This window comes from Cyprinodon variegatus, unplaced genomic scaffold (genome assembly GCF_000732505.1).
Source record: "Cyprinodon variegatus isolate N-32 unplaced genomic scaffold, C_variegatus-1.0 Scaffold318, whole genome shotgun sequence".
Lineage (NCBI taxonomy): Eukaryota > Metazoa > Chordata > Actinopteri > Cyprinodontiformes > Cyprinodontidae > Cyprinodon > Cyprinodon variegatus.
In genome coordinates, this window is record NW_015150771.1 from 550,668 (window position 1) to 573,000 (window position 22,333).

The 22,333-nt window shown below is 36.3% G+C and overlaps 1 protein-coding gene across 1 annotated transcript in view; it reads left to right on the forward strand.

The window, feature by feature from the left end:
- The window catches only part of LOC107090968 (matrix metalloproteinase-17-like), a 115,209-nt gene that overhangs the window by 65,052 nt on the left and 27,824 nt on the right, over positions 1-22,333 (forward strand). The window contains exon 4 of the mRNA XM_015384637.1: positions 6,139-6,425. Within this exon, the coding sequence (XP_015240123.1) occupies positions 6,139-6,425 (287 nt within the window). The remainder of the gene's footprint in view (positions 1-6,138; positions 6,426-22,333) is intronic.

Sequence of the window (22,333 nt, forward strand, 5' to 3'; positions counted from 1 at the left end):
TTGTAAGGGGATCTTGGGTTCATCACAGACTCAACAGCATATTTATTTGGTCTTGTCACAGTCTTTAACTTTGAGGACTCAAGATTGAATTTAATTAAATCATTAAATTTATGTTATCTTTTTTTTTTTTTTCTGATGTAAAATGCAATCATTCAAATCCTGACAATAATGCTACTCATTACTTATAATGCTACTGTGGTCACTAATCCGCCCCTGCTGCCATTCCCTATCCCTGATCCCTGCTGGGTGAGTTCTTTGAATTTATTATGCAAGCTGCTCTGTGAAGTAGCTACAAAATTTACAGGAAAATATGTATGAAGACTTTTGAATATTGCTCTGCACTGTGGGTTGGTCAGCCGTTCCATCAGTTTGATGAGGAAGCATTGACTCACCTGAGGGACATGCCTCAAACCCCAGATGCAGCTTACCTTTAGTTTGCCTTCACCTACAGGCAGCCGGGTCTCTGTGAATCTTACAATCTAAGAAGTTCTTCAAGGGACTTGTTGTGTACCTTTGCTAGCTTCAGTCATAATTTCTGTAAGACTGGACCAATAGATATTTTTTTTAAAGGCTGTGCTTCTTTTTCCCTCTTTGCTCAAGACTTAGGTAACTACCAGTACCCACTGTTGCACCTGCAGGAAGGTGGAGGTGATTACTAGTAAAAAAAACATAGATCCTGTTGTAGAACCTCAGCTGTTAAAGAAAGATCTGACCAAAACATTTTAAACAAATCTGAACATATCACACAAGCAGAAGCCCCTGAATAGAAACAATTGGACCGTAGTTTGTATGGTCAGGTGAAAAGTGCCACAAATTAAAATCATTTAAAATAAAAAAGATTTAAATAAATTATGGTGACTTGACATGGATGCATAAAATTAAGACCATCTTTATTCTAAATAAATAAAGAATTGAACGTTTGCTTTAATTTTGATAATATTTCTATTAAATATTTTTACTTTTGGCCATGTGCTGACGACATTGTGATTTTAATTTGTTACTTATCTGCCTTACAAATAAAGTCCTTCTTGTTACATTAAAGTCAAATATAGTTATTAAGTTTGTAAGATGATGTACAGCTAACTGTTAAAAGGTGTTTTAACAAAGCAGGCAATAAAGTTGCTTACAATCATAATTTTTAAGGCATGATTTATAGTAATATTTGACTTAAAAATGAAGCCATTAATGAGTATTTAATTAGAAAAGTAACATTTATTTCAGCTCAGAATTTTTAATACATTGTTGTTTCAATGTTAATCTTTCATATTATTTTAAAAGTTTTACATTTTATCATGACATGAAGTCTGGGGATCTGGTCTTGATCTTGAATCAGTCTTTTCCTCCCTCTGCGTTTGTCTCTGGAGTTGGTCTTGATCAACAAAAGTGTTGATTTTAATTTGGTCTCGCTTTAGGTGGTCTTGACTAAGACACTGGTAAATGGAAGATTTCAACAACGAGGAATAAATAACCAACTGTTTAAATAGTTGGAGAGTGAGGAGAGGACAAAAGAAGAAGGAGGTGAGGGCAATCAGTTGATAAATGAGCAACAGCTGAGGAGAATTAAGCCTTTAACTGATGGAAGGGGGAGACAATGTTGAGCAGGGGAAGAATTGGAGGAACGAGGGGAAGAAATCTAACAGAATATGATACAAAATTATGTAATTGTAATTTTGTAGTTATAATGAGAATAAGGAAATTAACTCATATGATAAACTGTAAATGGAAACATTTACTTTGGCCAAAACTATTGAAAATAATAAACAAGGAAAATTATGAAAATCATGAAAATTCAATGAAAACCATAACTTGAAGCTAAGATAACAAAATGTTACTAAATAAATGCCTGAAATGCATATCATAACATGTCCAGTTGCAAATGAGCATGTCAAATAATTGTATTGAAATGGGATCTGCTGCAACTTAACTCATTCATAATCACAAATTAATTGCAGACATTTTTTTAACAGACTCAGTTTACCTTTTTTGAATATTAATATTTGTAATATTACTATTCCAGCGGTCAAATATACCTCTTATATTCATATGTGGGCTTATTGTGATTGCAGCAATTAAGGCTACATGAAAAATATAATAAATGGGCCTTTACTGAAAAAATGCTGTAGATAATTTAATGCATATTCCTTCATCCACAATAACTGTTTACCTTTCATGGAGGAAAATTAAGAAGGACAGAAGATTTTAAGAGTGATTGAAAGCAAATAATTTAGGGAATGCAGCAAAATAACTAAGACTCATTCTATAAAGCGCTTTTAAGATAAGACTTGCAAACTCTTAAAAACATTAAAAAGGTCAGACTTTGTAGAAAACTGATCCATGTGGTTGTGACAAGTTTTGTTTTCCTGAGAAAGATTCATTAAGAGGATTTAATTAGAGCAAAAAATTCCTCAAACTCTGAAGTACCTCTACAAATTGAAATTGACAACCTAAAACAATGCTGTTTAAAGCAAGTAATTTTTATTATCTTCTGGACACTTTATCAATTCTAAAGTGCAGACAAGGTCCAAATTGTATGAAAGAATGCAAGTTAATCTTTTAATAACATTAATTATTGGTATTAAAATAGTGTATTTATGTGTTTACTTTGGCAGTGCTAGTAGTGTTTTTCTTTTTTCAACATTAGCAAGCCATTTTCAATACATAGACATTTTGTGCCCCTTTTCTATCTCCCACACCTCATTCTTGGTGCTTCTCCCAAACACAAGTGTGTGATTTAACAGAACAGACCAATGGCAGTTGGTAGACCATTTTATTTTTGAGCAAAGATTTTTGTTTTGTGTTGTATATGTCCAGCATGGGGTATGTTTAATAAAAGTGACTTGTTATAGTCACTAGTTACTTCTCCAAAAAAGTAACTGAGTTATTAACTTATGAAAATAATGACTTACTACTCAAAGTGAATATGTTTTTACTTTTTATGATCTAAAATATTGAAGAAGTTGCCTAACTTTTCTGTTATTAGAAATTTTAATAAAACTAGAAGTTTAAGTATGATATAGGTGTGTTAGGGCAAGATTCAGCTGCACACTTGCACCTCAAGAAAAAGGACACACCTTTGAAGACCAAAGTGTTCAGATTTTGGACAGAGGGGATGTTTAAAAAGAGGGTCACGGAAGCCATCCTTGTGAAAAGAAAAAGCCATAAGCACTTCCATTATGATCAAAAAGACCAATCATACAGGACATACACAACAAAAGGCTCCAACGATCCAGAAGAACAATGTTTGCCTATTTGATTTGCATCTGACTTGGAATGTGTACAGGAAGATACAGGAGGACAAAGATTCCTGGATAGGTGTCAAAACATCTTCAAAAACCGTTTTATTTAGCAGTTGTATAATGCGTTTTTTATAAAACCTTTACGTATTTTTTACTCTGACTTGTTTATGCATGTTTTTACATTTAAACGCACCATTTTTTTTTTCTTTTCTGTGATTTCTGAGCAGACTGAAAGCTAGTTGAGGCAGAGATTGCTCCACTGATATTTTCTGTCACTGAATAAATTTCCCAGTGCAGCCTGTATCAGCCACACTGTTTGGTAGTTTTAGACTAAAAGGCACATGCAGGGACATAGAAAGCGAGTCCATCATACAGAAGCAAAGGCGTAGAGGGACGCAAAGACCAATGAGTGGAAAGAAAATGGATGAAAGAGACCATCAGAGGATTGAAAAAAAAATGGAAAACTTAGCATGATGTCTGAGTGGTTTTCAGTTTGTACACGTCTCATTTCTGTTGTAACTGTCAGAGAGGAAAAGGCTGCAGAGCTGTGGATGTGATGTGAGGAAGAATGAAAACTTAATAAGGAAATGGGAAAGACGTGGAAAAGAACTTATGAGTTGTTCCCAAAAGCTGACTCTATAATCTCTTCAAAGGCACATTGTATGCTCAGCATATTATATGTAAGCAGCAGGAGCACCTGAGCATGAAATACAATAACCGATGGAGTTGCTGGAAATATGCAAACAGGACTTTTTGTGCAGGTCTCCACCAGTGGCAAACATTGTGCAGTTGACCTTTGCGCTTTTCTGCTGCTTTAAATTCAAAGCTGTTTCTGTCCAACTCTTTAGCTGCCAGTCTCATGTTTTTCTACTGCTTTTCCAGCGCTATCTATTACTTTTCTTTATCATAGGCTGAGGAAGATGGAGATAATAAAGAAAACCCTTTACATCTGCCTTACATCCTTACATTTAGGATAAAAATATGAAACATAATGCATAAAACCCAACGAAATTTGTGAGAAAACTGCTTTAGGTAAAGTCTTTCAAGACAAAAAGTGACTAATGAGTCTGTGTCTTGTTAAAGGTTTTGTGAAGAATAATTTTGATGACTTTGAATTATAATTATACTTCTGATTAAAACTTCTGTCTCCTTGAACCCCAGTCGGCCTTGGCAGATGGCCACTCACCCTGGGCCTTGTTTTGCTGGAGGTTTCTTTCTGTTAAAATGGAGTTTTTCCTCCCCACTGTCGCTACAAGCATGTTTGGTGTGAGGGATTGCTGAAGAGTCAATGAGGCAATGCAATCAACTGGTTTTCCTCAGATAAAAAACTTTGAATCAATCTGACTGTATGATCTGGTTGAATTGTCTCTTTAAAGTGCCTTGGAATGACATGTGTTGGGAATTGGCGCTATATAAATAAATATAATTGAATTGAAATATACCCACTCATATCATAGCGGTATAAGGTGTAATTATTCATGTTTTATTTGTTTTCTCCTTCAAATACTTCTACAATTAAAATGGAGAATAATTTAAAATCTATTTAGCTATGTTATGGAATATTGATGTACAGTATGTTATAAAGTTAAATAAACTACAGTTGGTAAGGGATGTTGCAAAGCGGTGAGAATGCAAAGCTACCGCAGCATGTAGAGACACATTGTCGGATAATGTAGCAGTCTGTAACCAAACACTTAGAATAACTTTTCAAACACCCGGTATTACATAACCATAATCAGATAAAATCCATGCTGTAATACTGATTTTTACTGCCGTCATGTGAGGAAGTGTAGCTTTTATGAATACCTAATGCATTTATGATTTAAAGTTCTTGGTCCATTCTGCAACTGTGTTAAGTAGAATGAGACCTAGCGCTGATCTCTGTAACCATTTCTCTGCCTGAACTAGAATAAAGAGTTAAAGTTAGTTCCATCTTGGGAGTCATTGCTTCAGAGGATGTGGTTTTGGCGCTGATGTACAAGAGCTGGAAAGAGATGTACTGGCGTCTGACTGCACACATATAATCTACTCCCTTCAAACAGTTAAAATAGTCTTGTATGGATCCCAGATTTATAATTGTATATTGTTGCCAAAAAAAGAATGTTTCTCCAATCAAAAAAAAAAAACACACAACATTTAAAATACGAAGGGTCTGTCAACTTTGAATTTTTTTTTTTTTACACAAAATGTTTTATCTTGGCATATATGACACCTTGTCCTATCTTGTTTGTCATACCTTTAATACTTTTTAACATTATGTTCACTACAACTGCAAATGATGATGAATAGGTCAATTTTGTAGCTATTTCTTTTTATTGATGGCATGTTTTCTTGTCTTTTCCAGGTTTTAACCTATGTAAGACAAATTGGCATCTTTGTATACATACACCCAAAAGTATTTAAAGTTCACTGACACTCTGGTTAACTTAAAAAAAAAAGAAAAGTATAAATTACAAATAAAATTATTCAGTACATTCTATATAGACAATGGTAAATGTATCCATACATATGCCAGATAGAAATGTAGCTGTTTCTCCTTTTTTAAAGGCTAATTTCATTTTATACATTTTCATTTTAGGACCACTTGCACATTTTAATAGGTTTTAATTAATTTTTAATAATGCTAATTAGAAAAAAATTCCTTCCTCTAAATAAAGCTCTCAGGATCTAACATTGCTATGCCCTAGTATAAGTATTAATGCTAACCTTAGAAATTCAGAAAGTCAAAGTTTATTTTACCTATTTTTGTCTCAACTTTATTTATATGTCAGGCCTTCCCTCAAATTCCCTTGTTGTAGTTCTCATTCTAGCATTTTTATTCTGACTCCCTTTTGTTCTTCCTTTCTCAGCTCATCCCTTTTCTATTCTTACATTTAACATGCAAACCCTGTCTGTCTTTCAGAGTGAGAACCTACCCAAAGGATTCTGCCCTGCTTGGCAGGGACACAGTTCGGGCCCTCATGTACTATGCTTTGAAGGTCTGGAGCGATATTGCGCCTCTAAATTTCCACGAGGTGGCCGGCAACAACGCAGACATTCAGATAGACTTCACTAAAGCCGACCACAATGATGGCTACCCCTTTGACGGGCCTGGTGGAACGGTGGCACATGCCTTTTTCCCTGGAGAGAGGTTCACAGCTGGGGATACACACTTTGATGATGATGAACCATGGACCTTCAGATCACCAGGTGAGGAAGAGTTTAATGTTAAGGTAAACTGGAACAACTATGGGAATGTAATGCTTTTTAAAGTGTACAGTATCTAATAGCAGAAACAGCAACAAAAATAATTAGATTTACAGCCCCAAAATACACTGTAGGTCCTGAGAAAAGTAAATAAAGTAAAAGTAAATTAAAGTTTGTGTAATTACTCCATAAGAAAAAAAAAACTGAACATTCAACCTGCTCAGTTTTGCATCCTGTTTAATATCAGCTCTGGTTTACAAGATAAAACAATAATCTATAACAATAAAAGCTTAGTTGTTATATGTTTCCATTTGTTTGTATATTGTATTTCTCCCTCTAAATGTGGACACATTTTTGGAAGTAAAATGTTTGAATTGCAATGCAGATCCTTAAAGTTTGTTGCCTTGTTATGTGCATAATAGGGCATGAATATGAATATTGATGATTGTCTTTGAATCCAAGAAATTTGCTGAACTGTGTTGATTTACACTTCAGTTCTCATGTGCATAAATATGTTTGTTGAATATTTGTAAACAAAAAAGATCCCACTTTAAACAATAGCTTAAGCTTCAGGAAAAATATGTGGTTTGTAAAGAAGAAGTTGGAGGAAGTAGATTATATACACAAGTCTATCTGCACAGTTTGTGCCTTTCTATTACCTTTTTTTATTTGGAGATATCCATTGTTAGGAGAAAAGTGACAACAGGAATCATATACATTTAAGAAATAAGAATAAAAGTAATGTGCAATGTACAATAGTACCAATTGTACATCAAAAGCAAAATGCATAGATGAAAATTAGCACTGGCAGATTCAAATGTGGACTTGATTAAGTGTATTTTGAAAGAATTTACAAACTCTTTTTTTTACATATAAGCAAAGGAACAAAATGCAAAAATAAGGAAAAGTTTGTAAATAAGAACAGGTATGTTAAGGTTTTATGTTTTCTCAGAGCAGTGAGGGTTATAGAGTCTTACGGCTTAAAAATGCCAATGCTTGTCTTCGTGCAAGCTCCATACATGCTGTTCCCAAAATTGGCACTTGCACACCAGGCCAAAAGGAAATAATGTTGCCCTACCTCACATGACTTCACATTTATCACAGGATGCTGTGCACAAAACAACACTGCAGATTATGAATTTGCCTTTACAGTAAGTTGGAGGTGGCAGACAAAGTAATACATCTGCAAGGTTTCAGGCAAAAGAAAAGGTTTCAGGCAAAAGAAAACCCTTTTTTTTTTTTTTACCTAACTCTTCCATCTGAATTAAAAGATTCTGATTAAAACAAAACAAAAAAATCCAATATGGCTAAATTACAGGCAATGTGCTCAATATAAGGTCAGTTTTCATGTTTACTTCTAATTGATCAATGGAATTGAGAAAAAACATCTCCTAAAGTCATGTTTTCATACTGCAAACATCAGCTCTTTCCTATTAAGGAAAACTTTCCTTTTTTTCTAAATATATAATTCACCAATGACTTTTGATCAAAAATATATTGTCACAATAATGCTACTCTGGAGTATAGGAGAATCAAGCTCTGAATTGTTAACACAGTTACTTCATTAGTGTTCTAGATTAAATTTGGAACTGTTGATTATTCATGGTTTAGATAAAACAAGGTGATTTGAAACAGTACAAGAGATTTTGATCCTTTGGGGGGGGGAGTGTTGGCCTGGTGGTTAGAGCAGTGCGCTTTTTTAAATACATGTATTAGGAAGCTTAGTGTAGTCTCAAGAATTACAACGTTATGCAAATGTTTGCTAAGTTCTCACTAGATCTTGTTAAACAATAGATACAGAACTTTACATTGATTGGATAGTAAATTTTACTTGGAGGTAGGAATTAAATATTGTAAAAAGTTAAAAACTTTTTATAAAAACACATCAAGTCCAAAACATTTAATGGAATCACAGCAAACAATAGAGTTAGCTGTTTAATTTTCTAATATAAAAATCTGCTGTTTGCAATGTGAGGTTATATTTTTAATATTCAAAATATGAAAAAGATCAAGCACCCTGCAAGCTTCATAATATGTGAGATAGACGAAGAGAGAAACGGAGATAAAGATTGACGGATGATTTATTTGTCTTGTAATGATTTTCCTGTCTCTCCCTTTGCAACAACAAACGCAAAATGTTTTCATCAGTCTTGTTTCAAACACCTCTTTGTCAAGCTACAATAAACTAACATTTCAAAACATTACAGACTTCCATCACTTCTAATTAATTTTGATTATCGAATGCATTTTACTTTATTGGCAGGTTAAGTAAAGCTGTAATAAACAGAGGCTGCAATAATGCCAATGATAGATGCTCATTTTGTGTTTTTCAGCTTTGAATGTGTTGGTTGTTAAATTGCTTTGGCCTCCTGAATGATCTGGCCTAATTTGTCTCATCAAAGTGTTTTGAAAGAGCTTTATTACCCGCCGTGAGAGATTTGCGAGTTTGAAATGAGAACGTAGTGACAGCTTCTCTAAAATAGAATTCAATCAGATCTGCCAATCAAAAATAGATGAGTTTATATTAAAGATATCCGTCATTCTTAGACAGTTCTGGAAAACACAGTAATCTGTGGTCTCTGTGCCACTTATGATGACTGATTTATTATTCATTTGTTAACTCATTAACAATACTAGTGGGAATATGTTCCATCCTATAGACTTTTGGATTTCTTTGCTTTTTTTGCACTTTTGCAAAACGAATCGGGTTTTGCTTTCCTCCAAAAAAGAGAGCTGGTTACACAATGGGACCGTTTCCTTGTCACTAAGCATCAACCTCATTTTCTGTCCACTGTCCTTTTTCTCTAAGCTGAAAAGGGACTGGAAAATGGTAAAAGGTGGGGCAACATTATGAGTCCAATCATCCGGATGAAATGGCCGGATGGAGTGATGTAGTCTACTGAATGCATCACCAGGAAGAGACTGTCTCCATACAGCAACACAATTGACAGCTTTAATCATTAGTTCTCTTCCTTTTTTATTCCTCCTTTCATCCAGATCACTGAACTTAAATTGACCCTCCATTTTTGCGTCCATTGCCCCTTTTGTCTGTTCTTTACAAAAGGAGGATGTACAACAGAGTATAAGAGAAAAAAAGGCAGAGACAGAACATTTTGCAGTGCTCCTAGATAAGAATAAAAATATAGAGAATAAACAACTAAAATGTAAAATTTGTCCACACGTGAACATAAAAATATAGAAATTCATGACGTTTGTATAAATTAAACTTTTAAAAGCATTTTCACTTTAGATGTGTTTTACAGTGAAGTAGTAACCACATATTCAGTTTTCTCGGATGCACATATACAGTTAGAATCCTTTTTCGGTTTAAGTTACATATAAAAGCAACATTAAAGAGATCATAGAATGCAAAACCGAGTTTACCTTGTCGTAGATGAATAACGAAACTTAAAGGGGTGAAATAGATGTACAGAGAAGTTCAAACCCATCGACACCTCCTTTCTCTACAAATGTCACAATTCTAAACTTCCACCATAAAATGGGCAAATTCAAACGAAGCACTGAATTGACGTCAATACGGGGATGTTGCCTTATTTGGTTCTGGCCTGTACTTTTGTCACGCAACGAAATTGACATACAGTAAATGCAGTGTTACAGGCTGCGCGGAGAAAGGGAAAAAAATGTCACAGTCTTCCCAAGGATCCGAAGACTCTACAGTCATGGATTATTTTTGTCTATCAGAAGATCCCTGCAAAGTTTGATGCTCAACTGTTCATTTGATCTAAGCATTTTACCGAAGACAGTTTTCAAAATAACAACAGTTCAAAGCAGGATTTGCTAAACTTCTTTTACTGAAACAAGGGGCTGTTACGACAGTAAGGCCATCACAACCGCAAGTGGTAAGTATGATTCTGTCACCAAGCTGTTGATAACTTATCCAGATTTGGGTTTCTGTAAAGGAGAACAAGGGCTGGTCCGGGAACCCCGGCGGCCGGGGACGGAGTGACTGAACTCGACCTGGTGACGGCATGCTTCCCTCCACTTGCCTTACCATGCTTGGGTAAGGCACCACCGGTGTCCAGGCTACCATCACCGGGTCGGGTTCAGTTGATTTTGACATTCCCCACGGACATTTTTTTGGGTATGAAAAGTAGGACATGTCCGGGAAAAAGAGGACATCTGGTATCCCTACAATAGCAACAATTTGATGTTTCAGTGAGTAAGTGCTTGTTGCTATGATGCGTCTCTGCTCAGCAGTTGCTCACTTACCAACCAATCAGCGCACAGCTCATCTAAATATTCATGATCATACCATAAAAGGAAGAACACCTGTCGTTTCATTCTGGGGCTTTTAACCAGGCTTGCATTAGGGCTCCTAGAACAGCAAATATGCCATTTTCAGCCCAACCAATGTTACACACCCTATTCAGAGACCTTAAGGACCAGCATCAAATACCCTATAGAATCATTCTATGGCCCCTTTAAGTAATAGAAGTGAACAGTTTTAGGCAACGAGTTGTTACAATGGGATTAGTTGTGATAGATCCAAAGATCCAAACTTTATTTAGAAACTCTTGCTTCTTAAATTGCAAGCAGGCATTTTGTTTTCTGAGAGAGCTCCCGAAATTCAACTGGAGATAAGTTATGATGTTGATTCTCCTAAGATGGGAAAGTTCATTACATTTCTAAAAGGCAGACTGATTAAATTTTATCTTAATTATGTCTGTTATCAATGTTTGTATTTAAACAGGGTGAGGGCAATGATAATTGTTCCCACAGTTCCGCCTAACTAACATCTATTAATAAGATGACTACACTTTTCTATATTAAAGATTTTGTATTTTTCATAAAATATAAAAAGAATACTTTACCCATGATAGGAATTCAGGAGGACAGGAAACGGATAAAGTAGTGCTTCTCTTTGAGCCTTGCAAAACCAAAGAAGGACATAAAGCAAAGTTTGTCACACTCCTCGAAAAAGAAAAAAAGAACTCCGGGAGGACAAAAAACATACAGTGAAATAGTGATTTCCACAAAAAAAAACTCAATAGGGGCAGACACAGAAGGTAAGCGAAGATCATCATTCTCCACTCTTCCGACAAACTTCATAGATCTCTGTGAGAATCATCTCCCGCTAACTCAGCAAGCATACAGTATAAACCGTCCCTTAGGCTTTATTGCTTCGTTATCCTTTTAAGGTGCTGCACGGACTCATTAAGGGGAGATTTGCTTAATAGCTACACCAGTTGTTTTTTCATTATTCCTTTTAATAACTTTTTTATAATCTGTCCAAGTCAAATGTGGGAAATTGTTTTAATTTGTGTATAGCACACAGACAGAAGTAAAAAAAAAATCTGCTGAGATTGCCCACCCTGCGCAGTCGGAGCCTCTATACACATTCAGTGTGACATGGGAAAAAATTGGTTCGAGGTTAAAAAGTCTAGTGTGTTCAGGTCTTTATTGACTCAAAGGCAATCCCTCACCCTAAGAATGCTTGTAGCAACAGTGGAGAGGAAAATATCCCTTTTAACAGGAAGAAACCTCTAGCAGAACCAGGCTCTGTGTAAGGGGCCATCTGTCGAGGCCGACTAGGGTTCAAGGAGACAGAAGCAGACATAGAAAAAGAAGCAGAGGTACAAAAGGCAACTGTCAACCAGCTCCACTGGCGGCCCTGTCCAGGAAACACACAGCCAGGCAAATAAACTCCGAAACCAGCTCCCATGTCAGATGATGAAAGCGAGCATATGCAGTTAGTCACAGTCAGAGAAACAGGACTACACTGAAAAACAGACCAAGCTCCAACATCTATTAACAAAGGTGTTGATGGCAGCAACGCAGCTAATATTTCTCTCCAGAATGGTGTCACAGACAAGCAGGAACAGACCAGATGAATCTACTATAATAAGAAAAAGCAGAGAGAGAATAATGGATAAGGAATGACATGACATTTGTATTTGATCTTGGGTAATTAAAAAAAACATATAAACACATCACCTTATAGAAGGACTCAACAACAGTACCATAAAACCACTCTATAGTATTATTTCCTTTCACATATTTCCTCTCGTATAGATTTAATTATAAAGTGCAAGATAAAAAAAACAATTGTAAGGAACTTGTAAAGCCCAGTTTATATCCATCTGTATCGAAATCAGTTATTCTTAACTCAAATCAAATCAGTGTGATTGATTTTCATACAGACCAATCAATCACATTGAGATTAAATTACAAACTTTTGTATTCAATCCAAAAATTGTGTTGAAAATTTGTACCAACTAATAAAAAAAGGTTTCTAAGTAAGCCCAATAACTGCTCTGACTGTGAACAATACCCTCACCCTGAGCAGGCATGGGTTGACAGTGGGAAGTAACTCCTTCCATTTATCAAGATGAAACTGGAAACATTGTCTGTCTTAGTTTAAAGTAGGACTAAGTAATTTTCAAGTCTGGCTTCCCCTACAGGACCTTACTGTAAAACGAGTAGCTTTTTTGTTGGCCCCTCCATGTCTTTATTCTTCAAAATCCTAAAGTGTTCTATGACTACCTGTGAGTGGCACAGCATGCGGCAGGTGGCTATTGCTGCCGATGGGCTCACACTAGGCCGCCATAAAGCTGTTCAAGAATGAGAGCCACATCACTACCAATGGGTCAGGGCATTGTAAGTTGTTGGTTTTTTTGGGTTTTTTTTTTTTTGACCAGATATAGAAGTTGGAGTTGACAGACCTTCAATCATCTTGTAAACAGTTAGATTAGCATCATAGGGACTTATATGGGACATATTAAGGTAGAAATGCTGCTTTAAACAATCATCTGAGCTGAACTAATGGGGGCTGATGGTTCAAGGAAGACACACAAAAAAACACAAGCACTTTGCAACTGTAGGCCAACTCTCCTCATTTATGAACTGGAATGAGCTGTCATCTTCATATGTCCAGACATATTGCTTCACCTGCATATGTCTTTGATGTTTGAGAGTTGTTTTGAAAATCTCCTTCCACGTTCTTTGACAGCTTCCCCCTAAATTTCCATTTTTTCCATAATAAAATTCTCTTAAATCATGAGAATGCATCACATTTCACACGGAAAGTCTGGTAATCATATTCCAGTGTTAATCACTTTTATCCATAATAAGGAAAAGCTTTGTTTCCCTGATGCACTTTAAAACCTCAGCCTGAGCAACGGTGGGTATATTTATGTTTTCTAACCCAGCTGGTGTCTGTGGTGAGGCCAGCACCTTTTCCCTGATCTCCCCTCTTTGTTTTGGGCTATCGGGGCTGTAAACCATATGCTGCAGGACAGCAGCTCAATCTGCTCGAATCAGACCTCCCACCAGGCTGCAGCAGTGGCAAGAAAAGGAGGCGGTGCAGAAGTGTAGCCTGGTTTTGAAGTGATGGCAGGGGCCAACAACAGCTGTGCAGATGGAGGATTGTTTCATGGGAACAATGTAGTAAGAAAGAAAAAAAAATAGAGCACATGTTAGCTTTCACACATTACAGTAATTAATGGACTTACCTCTCAACTAATACACTTTTATATATTTTAAGACCCATTAAGATTATATTGATTTTTTTCCAACATAAATAATTGATGGACTCTGTCTGATTATGCATGATCTACCAAATGGCCTTCAATATTGGGAAAAGTAAGGGAACTAGATGGATTCTGTGCAATCTAGCCAACTTTTTTGATGTTCAAGGATACTTTGCTCATTCCCTGTGATTTAGCCCTTTAAAAGGATATTTTTCATTTGCAGCAAACCATCAATAAAGAAAAGAGAGTCATATTTGAAATGTTCAACCTTCTATGAAGGACACTCATGATGCATTTTGCGGATATAATAAGTCTCTCTGTAGTGTTGTTTTGAAAACCAACTTACACAAATTTAAAATCCTAAATAATATTTTTTCCCCAAAAAAATATTAAAAACTGCAACAACAGTTTAAAAAGTAAATACATATCTCAGATTTGAATGAGTTCAAATAAAATGAAAATGCTTAAAACCTTATTTCGCTAGACTGGGATCCCAAAAACACTCCCCTTTACCATATATGGGAAGCGTTTTGGTCTCTGGATTGCCTCAACCTTCTTAGATGCTGAATGTTTCTGATACTTTTTAGGTGTTATACACACAGAGCCATGCAGAAGACCATGAAAAAGTATAAGCTAGGAGCAACTAGTTCAACAAGAATATGGAGTCATAGGTTGTTATGGTTGGTAGTGAGCCTGTTTGTCAGGTCTCAGAACATTGGATCCAGGATTCTGGCAGACAGATTGAAGTGATTTATAAAAAACATTTATAAACTGCTCAGGGATATGTGGCTCGTCTACTAGGACAGGATAACTGGAATCTCTGTAGAGGTAGAAACACAGGTTAGTGAATCTGTAACTGACGTGGAACGATAGCGAGAATGTGAGTAACTAACCTAAGTTCAGCCTGAGCCCAAAGGAAGGAGTGGTATCCAGCTGGATGATTTACCACAACATGTGGTGGAAGCAGCCCAGACAGTTCCAGGAGTAGAAGCCAGAGGCTCTCCAGAGCAGACCGATAAGCAGAAGCCAGCAGAACAGGGAGAGGAGTTGTTTCTGGAAGGAGAATCCAAAGCCACTGTTGATGAGGAAGCAGAGGTCCAGGCCAGAAGATCAGAGATCTGAAGAGGTATTGAAGGGAAATCCAAGCTGTGGTCGGGAGACAGATCCAAGGTTTTTAGCAGGCAGAATCCAAAGGAAGCCAGTAGACAGGTCAGGCAAACAGATCAGAAAAGGGGTAGGCAAAACTCAAAAGTCAAGGAGTAGAAACTAGTGTTGCACCGATATCAATACCAGTATCGGGCAAGGCCCCGATTCAACATGAAATTTGTGGTATCGGTATCAGCCAGTACCAACAAATAGGGCACTGATAGCATAACTATTGTCACCCATTCCAGGTAGGCAATAAAAAGTTCTACTGGATTCACTTTGTATTAGTCTTTTTCCTGTGTCACAAAGGTAGGCAGCAGCTTGACAAAGCCATGATGGCAATTATTTTACATCCAAGTTGTATGCAGTTCTTCATATATACACACACACATCAATTTCAAACAGATGGTATCAGTATGGTATCGGCCATACTGCACAGCCAGGTATCTGGTATCAGTATTGGGGCAAAAAAATGGCATCGGTGCAACTCTAGTAGAGACTAGTCAGGATCTTGCAAACAGAAAAAAACACTGGGTACGCTAGAGAACTCTCAAGTACGGTTCGAATAATCTGGCACTGATGGCTGGGACCAAGCATTTTAAATAGGAACAGGAAAGGGTGGATCTGATGAGTGATAATGAAAACTGGGTGAAGCTAGGCAGAAGGATAAAGTAAACCAATAATCCAGTCATCAGTGCCAAGATCATGACAGTTTAAGAAAAAAAAATACTCTTTGTCTTACCTACAGATACACTGTTCTTTGTACTAAGAGGTTTTATCAGAGGCTAGTATATGAGCAAACAAAATGTTTCAGAGAAACACTTTCTTTTTTTTAATGCAAAGTAACCTTGCTAGCGCTTTGTTCCCCTGCCTACGTATGCCGTTAATTTCATCCCGTCTTAGTCTGTTAGCTGACTGTTCAGTTGTTGATTTTCCAGCTCATCCTTGATAGCAAGATTAACAATCTTACACAACCCATCAAAGGTTCATTGTAGTGTACACAGAAAGGAATGAACAGAAAACCTTCAAAGAGAACCAGATGCAACTGGAAACTATCTGCTAACCTAGAATTGCATCTAACATTTTATGCACTCAAATAATAATGTCTTTTTGTGTTTTTTTTGTAGAGCACACATGCAATAGGTTAATTTAGGACTCCAACATGAAAATCATAAATATCACTAACATTTAACACAAAACAAGAATATAGCATAGATGTCGCTGCACAACAGCTTTTTATTTTGTTATTGTCCTATCTTACAAAAAGTATCTCAAATCAAAAACAAATGGGACACAACATACCAACCAGAAATTGCCATCAAAAGTGATCACCTGTAAATGTATCAAGTAAGGACTTCTGGATCTGATATTGATATCAAAAATTTCTTAAAAGTTAAAAAAATATCCACTGGACTTGGTTTCCAAGATTTGAAGACATTTCGCCACCTCTCCAGGAAGCTTATGAGAAAGCTTCCTGGAGAGGTGGCAAAACGTCTTCAAATCTTGGAAACCAAGTCCAGTGGATAGTTTTTGAACTTTTACGAAATGACCATGACCTGGATGACTGAGAATCTTCATCAGATATCAGAAATCAGTCCACGTTGTATCGTATTGTAGATACTCAGAAATGCAGCACCATATATTAAAGAAAAAAGGTGTATCCAGTAGTGACAAAAGCTCTACAGCGGATATGTCATTTTATTATATCTGGGGCATAGATCTGTCTGCCTAAGCAACCAGTAGCTGAGTTAACGTTCTACTGTAAAATATACATATAAATCCTTGTTATTAGTAAATCCCTATTCCAGCCACTAGATAATGGCAAAGTAATTTAATAATAACCTTTGGTATGGATTGAATTTTCATCCGCATGTTCACACCTTTGGATATCTGGTGGTTAAAGGCAAATTAGGGACAAAACAAAAAAGACCCTTTGAAATGTTTTTTTTTATAGTCATAGAATTTTGTGTTTTGTAGACATTTAAGATCCACTGTAGATCACTTGCCCTTTACATCATGATATCCAAAAGTCATTTGTGTTCTGCTTTTTAGCCATTTGCTACATTATTTTTGATTTAACCCTGTGTGCCTATGATTTCAATAGATTCCTTTGGTGAAAACAACCAGTGTAGAAGCTCTAAAAAAATTCAGAGTCAGAATTATATCCTATGGCCGAAATTAAACTTCATATTATACAAAGATGTATGGTAGTGCAATCTTGGCTTGCTTTGTTTAGCTGTTGAATTTTCTCTATCCCACCACTGCGAAGCTGCCAGCCTGATGTTCTGAACCTCAGGGAAAAAAGTTAATTAAACAGCTTCTAATTTCTTCATGTCACACTCTGCCAGTCTCACCTCGCCGCTATCTCACATCCTCCTCTAACGTCATCAGTTTCTCTCTGAGACATTACTTAGCTGTTGCATACCCCTACATGCGCATTTCCAATCTTCTTGTAAGACCTTACAAAAGCACATTACAGCAGCCAGAAGGGACCTATATTGTTGGCCTGTAGAACTTTTTCCAAGGTTTGAAAATCCCTTGAAAAGACGTAACCTAGTCAGGTCAGGCTGAAGGTAAAAAGTCAGAGTTGGTGCTTCAGCAAATTGTAGAGCTGTGTAATCATCTTTAGGAAAAAAGGAGCTTATCATACAAATCCGTAGATGAATAATTGCCATGGCTAATTCCCTTCCCCCATTTCCTATTGTATTGTTCTCAGTGGGAGCCTAAATCCAGGTCCACTAAGTCAGTTTCCCTAGTGCACAAGATGATGCTGAATCCTGGAAATTAAGCACCGCATTTAGAACAGTTCACCCCCACTGTGCATACTGATAGCTCCCGAATCCATTAAAAGTTGCACGACGTGGTGGTCTCGCCAAGATCAAAAAAAGTAGAGGTCTGAAAGCGTTGTCTTGTTTTTGACAGGAAGCAGATTGCTTTTATTAATTATCACTAAGAGAGCAATCTGCTTCTGCAAAATGATTAGCCCGACTAAAACAAAAGCATCATTAGGCAGGTGAAGTTTTCCATGTCAAAGCATTGTTTTTTTTTTCCTGTTTATATTGATGGGATAGGAACACATGTGAGGTTTGTACTGTTTATGTGCAGAAGAGTGAAAGGGAATTGTTTAAGAAACTGCTCCTTTTGAACATGAGCACAAAAGTTTGCTACAAAAAGCACATCTGTGTGCCTTGTAAATATGTGCATGTGGATTCCGGTTTAGATCCCAGCCTCGCCTGTATTTACTTTAAATTTCAAAGCATCTAATGGTTGTTTATACACACATAAATGCATGGTAAAAGCTGAGATCAAGGAAAAGAAATTTGTCACAACGAAAATCAAGTTCCTGCTAAGCCTGGAAGTACTTATGGTTCCTGAGAGGCTGTTTCCGCCATTGTTCCTTTCTCATATACTTCTGTACAAAAATCCATTATTTAGCAGCAATCCAAAGTGATCAGTATCATAATAAATTAAAAGATTTTCTTTTTTCTTTTTTTGACAACTTGATTATTGTTTTGCTAAGCTAAAAACATTACTTCACAATTAAAATTTGATCATTAGAAAAAGTCTTTGCAAACTTACATAGTTTAAAATGTTCTTTATTGAATTAAGACGATTATTTACAATTGATTTCACGGGTATAACATGTAGCAGAAGGCCGTGTTCATACCCACACAGTCTCTCATTTCACTTTCAGCCAACTCAGCATTTACTACCGTATACACATTGCATTATAGTGCAAAAACTCAGTTGACTATTCAGAGTAACATCAATATGTCTCAAGAGAAACTGCCTTTGTAAACAGCCAAACAACTGAGGACTAATGGAGAGGAGTTTGAAAGTCCAAACGATGTTTTCTATAGATCTGCAGTGGATCCCAGTGTTCATAACACTATTAGAGTGCAATTACACAATTTAACTAGATTTTTCTGAATGATTTAAAGGTGCATTTTAACATTTAAAAGAAAAATACTATCCTAAACAATTTAGAACAATAATAACTAAACTGATTTATTTTTATTTTTTTTTTCAAAAAGCTGCAATTATTTTACAGCTAAAGAAATGTAGACACCCATAGACTTGCTCTTTATTAAACCAACTTTTAATCAATTTTCAGCACTCTTTCTTTTTGACTTAGACCCCTGCCATTAAGCATTGAGAATCTGCTGACTTATTCAAAACATCATATTTTCTAGTGGATATGTCCAGATATTTTTGTTTCCTTCAGCTGAAGCCATAGTTAGGGGTCAAGTCTGTCATGATTTTATCAAGTGCTCTGACCCACATGCAGTAAACCAACACAGAGAGACCAAGGAAAAGTTTAACAGGTTTATTGAGATGGATGTGATGAGTCCAGTGAAGCTCTGAACACTGTTCAACCGGAAGTTTCCAGAAAAAGGTGGTCTCTTATTGACTCCAGTCGGTGTGGGATGTTCCAGTGTTTGTCTTTTTCGATGGAGGGCGGACAGGGTTTACCCAGAATGCGGTTGTTCATTGGAGAACGGAGAGGCTGACTGCCACTTAGATTTCCTGCCGTACTTGAACGGGTTGTTGTGGAGATGGATCCCCTGCTCAGAGAGAAGCCCCAAAAGGGTTGACCAGAACCCCAAACTTGAATCCTCAGCTCAGCTTGATTCTCAGAAGATCCTTCCAGGGGAGAGAAGGTCCGAAACATCCAGTTTGCAGGATGACTTCCCCAAACTGGCAAACACTCTGGTGTTGTGGTAGTGGCAGTCAGCAGCTTAAGAGCACTCCGTTAATGAGGTAACCTTCCGCAGGTGTGTGAGGAGGCGAACCAGAACCAGGCGCCACCTGGTGGAGGAAGGAAGACAAACAAAAAACAAACCACACAGACTGGAATCCTAACAAAGTCATACATTATTAATAGAATCTTACCATTTAAAGGTATCAGTCCTGAGTCTTTATTGGAGTTACTTTTCTTAAGTGCAGAACAGACATAAATACAAATAGTTAAGGAACGGCTTCATCAGAATACATTTAAGTTTTAAAATGCCATAGCTGGATTCTTGAACTGATTCAGACTAAAAATTTGTGGAATCTCTTTAAGAGGGCTGTAGATAAGGGAAGAGATATTTCCCTAAAATATAAGTATTTTGAGAAATATTGCAGATTATATTGGTTAGATATTTCTTAGTCAAAGTAAAACTGCAGTTATTGAATAAGAAAGTGTTTCAACAAAGATCTATTTGAAGTGAGACAAGTTAGAAAAACAGGTTATTGCACGTTTTTGTGGTTTTTTTTTTAGCTGGTTTTTAGGGGATAAATGCAATATTTACAGATGTAACAAAAACTTGTGAAATGATTTATTACACTTATATATATGATAGTGCAAACAACTTTACAATCTTTTACCTGGGGGTTGTAAACCTTTATCAATTAAGACTGCGACAGAATTAAATTATATGCAAAATACATATTGTAAAACCTGCCAAGATTTCTAAAACTACAAGCCAGACTTCCATGAATCCTTTCACACTGAGAATTCACTCAGGCAATTCAGTTACAGTGGAGTGCAGATCAAGTGATGACAAGTGTAAACACCCACAGTCTGGCCTCCTCTCTGTGTCCAGTTGGAAGGAAATTGGTGATGCTGATATGAGTGTTTATGATTCTAGCTTTCATCTAAATAAAACACCAGCCCTTACAAACATGAGCTGAGAATAAAGCTTTCACCTAAATGTAATCATATATTTACAGGGAGAGAAACGGTTTTAAAGTTTATCTTGTCCCCTTTGTAATTAGTCTAATCTTGCGCTCGTGGATTTCCACCAACTTCTATAAAAGCTTAATGTTTTCTAATCTTTCTCTCTACCGAGTGCAAATGAATCACAAGTCTTAAGTCTGTCCTACAAAAAGAATTTGTTTTATTGGGATAAAAATAAGTCAAGTGAGCACAACAGATATTGTGAAGATTTGTGTTTTCCTTTTGCTTTTGTTAAGCTCAGCTGCATGAAATGTGTTGCTAAGAAACTATAAGGGTTATGTTTCCATCATATTCCCTGTCCCTTTCTGTTTTTTAGTAGGTTGAGAAGAGAAAGTTTTGCCATCTCATATAAAAGTAAAAAATAAATATCTGGTATCCTGAAAGGTATTGCATCCTTGGAAAAGCAGACCTTAGTTTTGTCCTATTTACATCAAGCTTTTAGGAAGTGCTTTGATAAAGCAATGCCAAACCTGCAGTTTGTTTGCAGTTCCTCTGCCATCATTATCTTCCTTTGCAATGTTTTCACTCTCTGTATTATCCTTTTTTAAGAAAACAATAAGAAACAGTTCGAGTACAAAAATTTTAAACAAAGAATGTAAAGAATTTTACAGAGCTATTCAGTCTGAGAAAACAGAAGCAGGATGAACATCCATACAGACAATAAAAGCAAACTACATAGTTCTGCCGATTTAAAAAAAAAAAAAAGCTAGAAAGGGAAAAGCTCTGCTTCGGTAAACTTTACTTACAGAATGTACTATAATCTGTTTTATCGTTCCTCTAAAACACAGAGCATAGGCCATAAACAAGATTTTACCTTTTCTTTACAATGAAAGGCAATGGGGACATGCTGAATTTATGCACCAAATTTCAAAAAGAGCAACTCTGTCATACAAACTAGTAAAAACTGACATGTAAAATATTTTCTTACTTTAAAACACTTAGAAATCAGGTGGAGATGTTGCAGCAGCTGACAACATCACTGCAAGGTTCACATTTAATGTATCGGTAAGATTTTAGGCTTCTTGTTCTGAAGGCCTGAACGGTTACATCATAGTGTCACAAAAATAGGTCACTTTACTTGGAGCACTGAAGTTAGGAGCCAGTGTGATGTCATCAAACTGTTTCATATCAAAAAGTTGTTATACTTTTTGGAAGCTTTAAACCTTTGAAAGCTGTTCCTTATATGATTTATCTGTGACTATATGTCTGCCTGGAAGCAAAAAAGCTTTTACCCAAGCAGTCTTTTACCTTTGGTGAGCTTTAAAGGTTTGGGTACAATCACATAATACTAGTTTTCATCCTTATCATAGTTCTTTACAATTATTAAAACCTTTTCAATGGTCTTATATGTTATTTTGTTATAATCACAAGCGCAAAATAATGTATTGTGGTTTAACTTTCAAAAAATATTATTTGAAAGAGAATGATGCATGGATATCAAAATGGTTTATGTGCTTTCTCGATATGCCAGCTTGTTTGCTGCAGTTGCAAGGTGTTGCATCCCTTTGCACATCTGACAATTGCCCCTCTTTACTCTGATACCCCCAAACAAA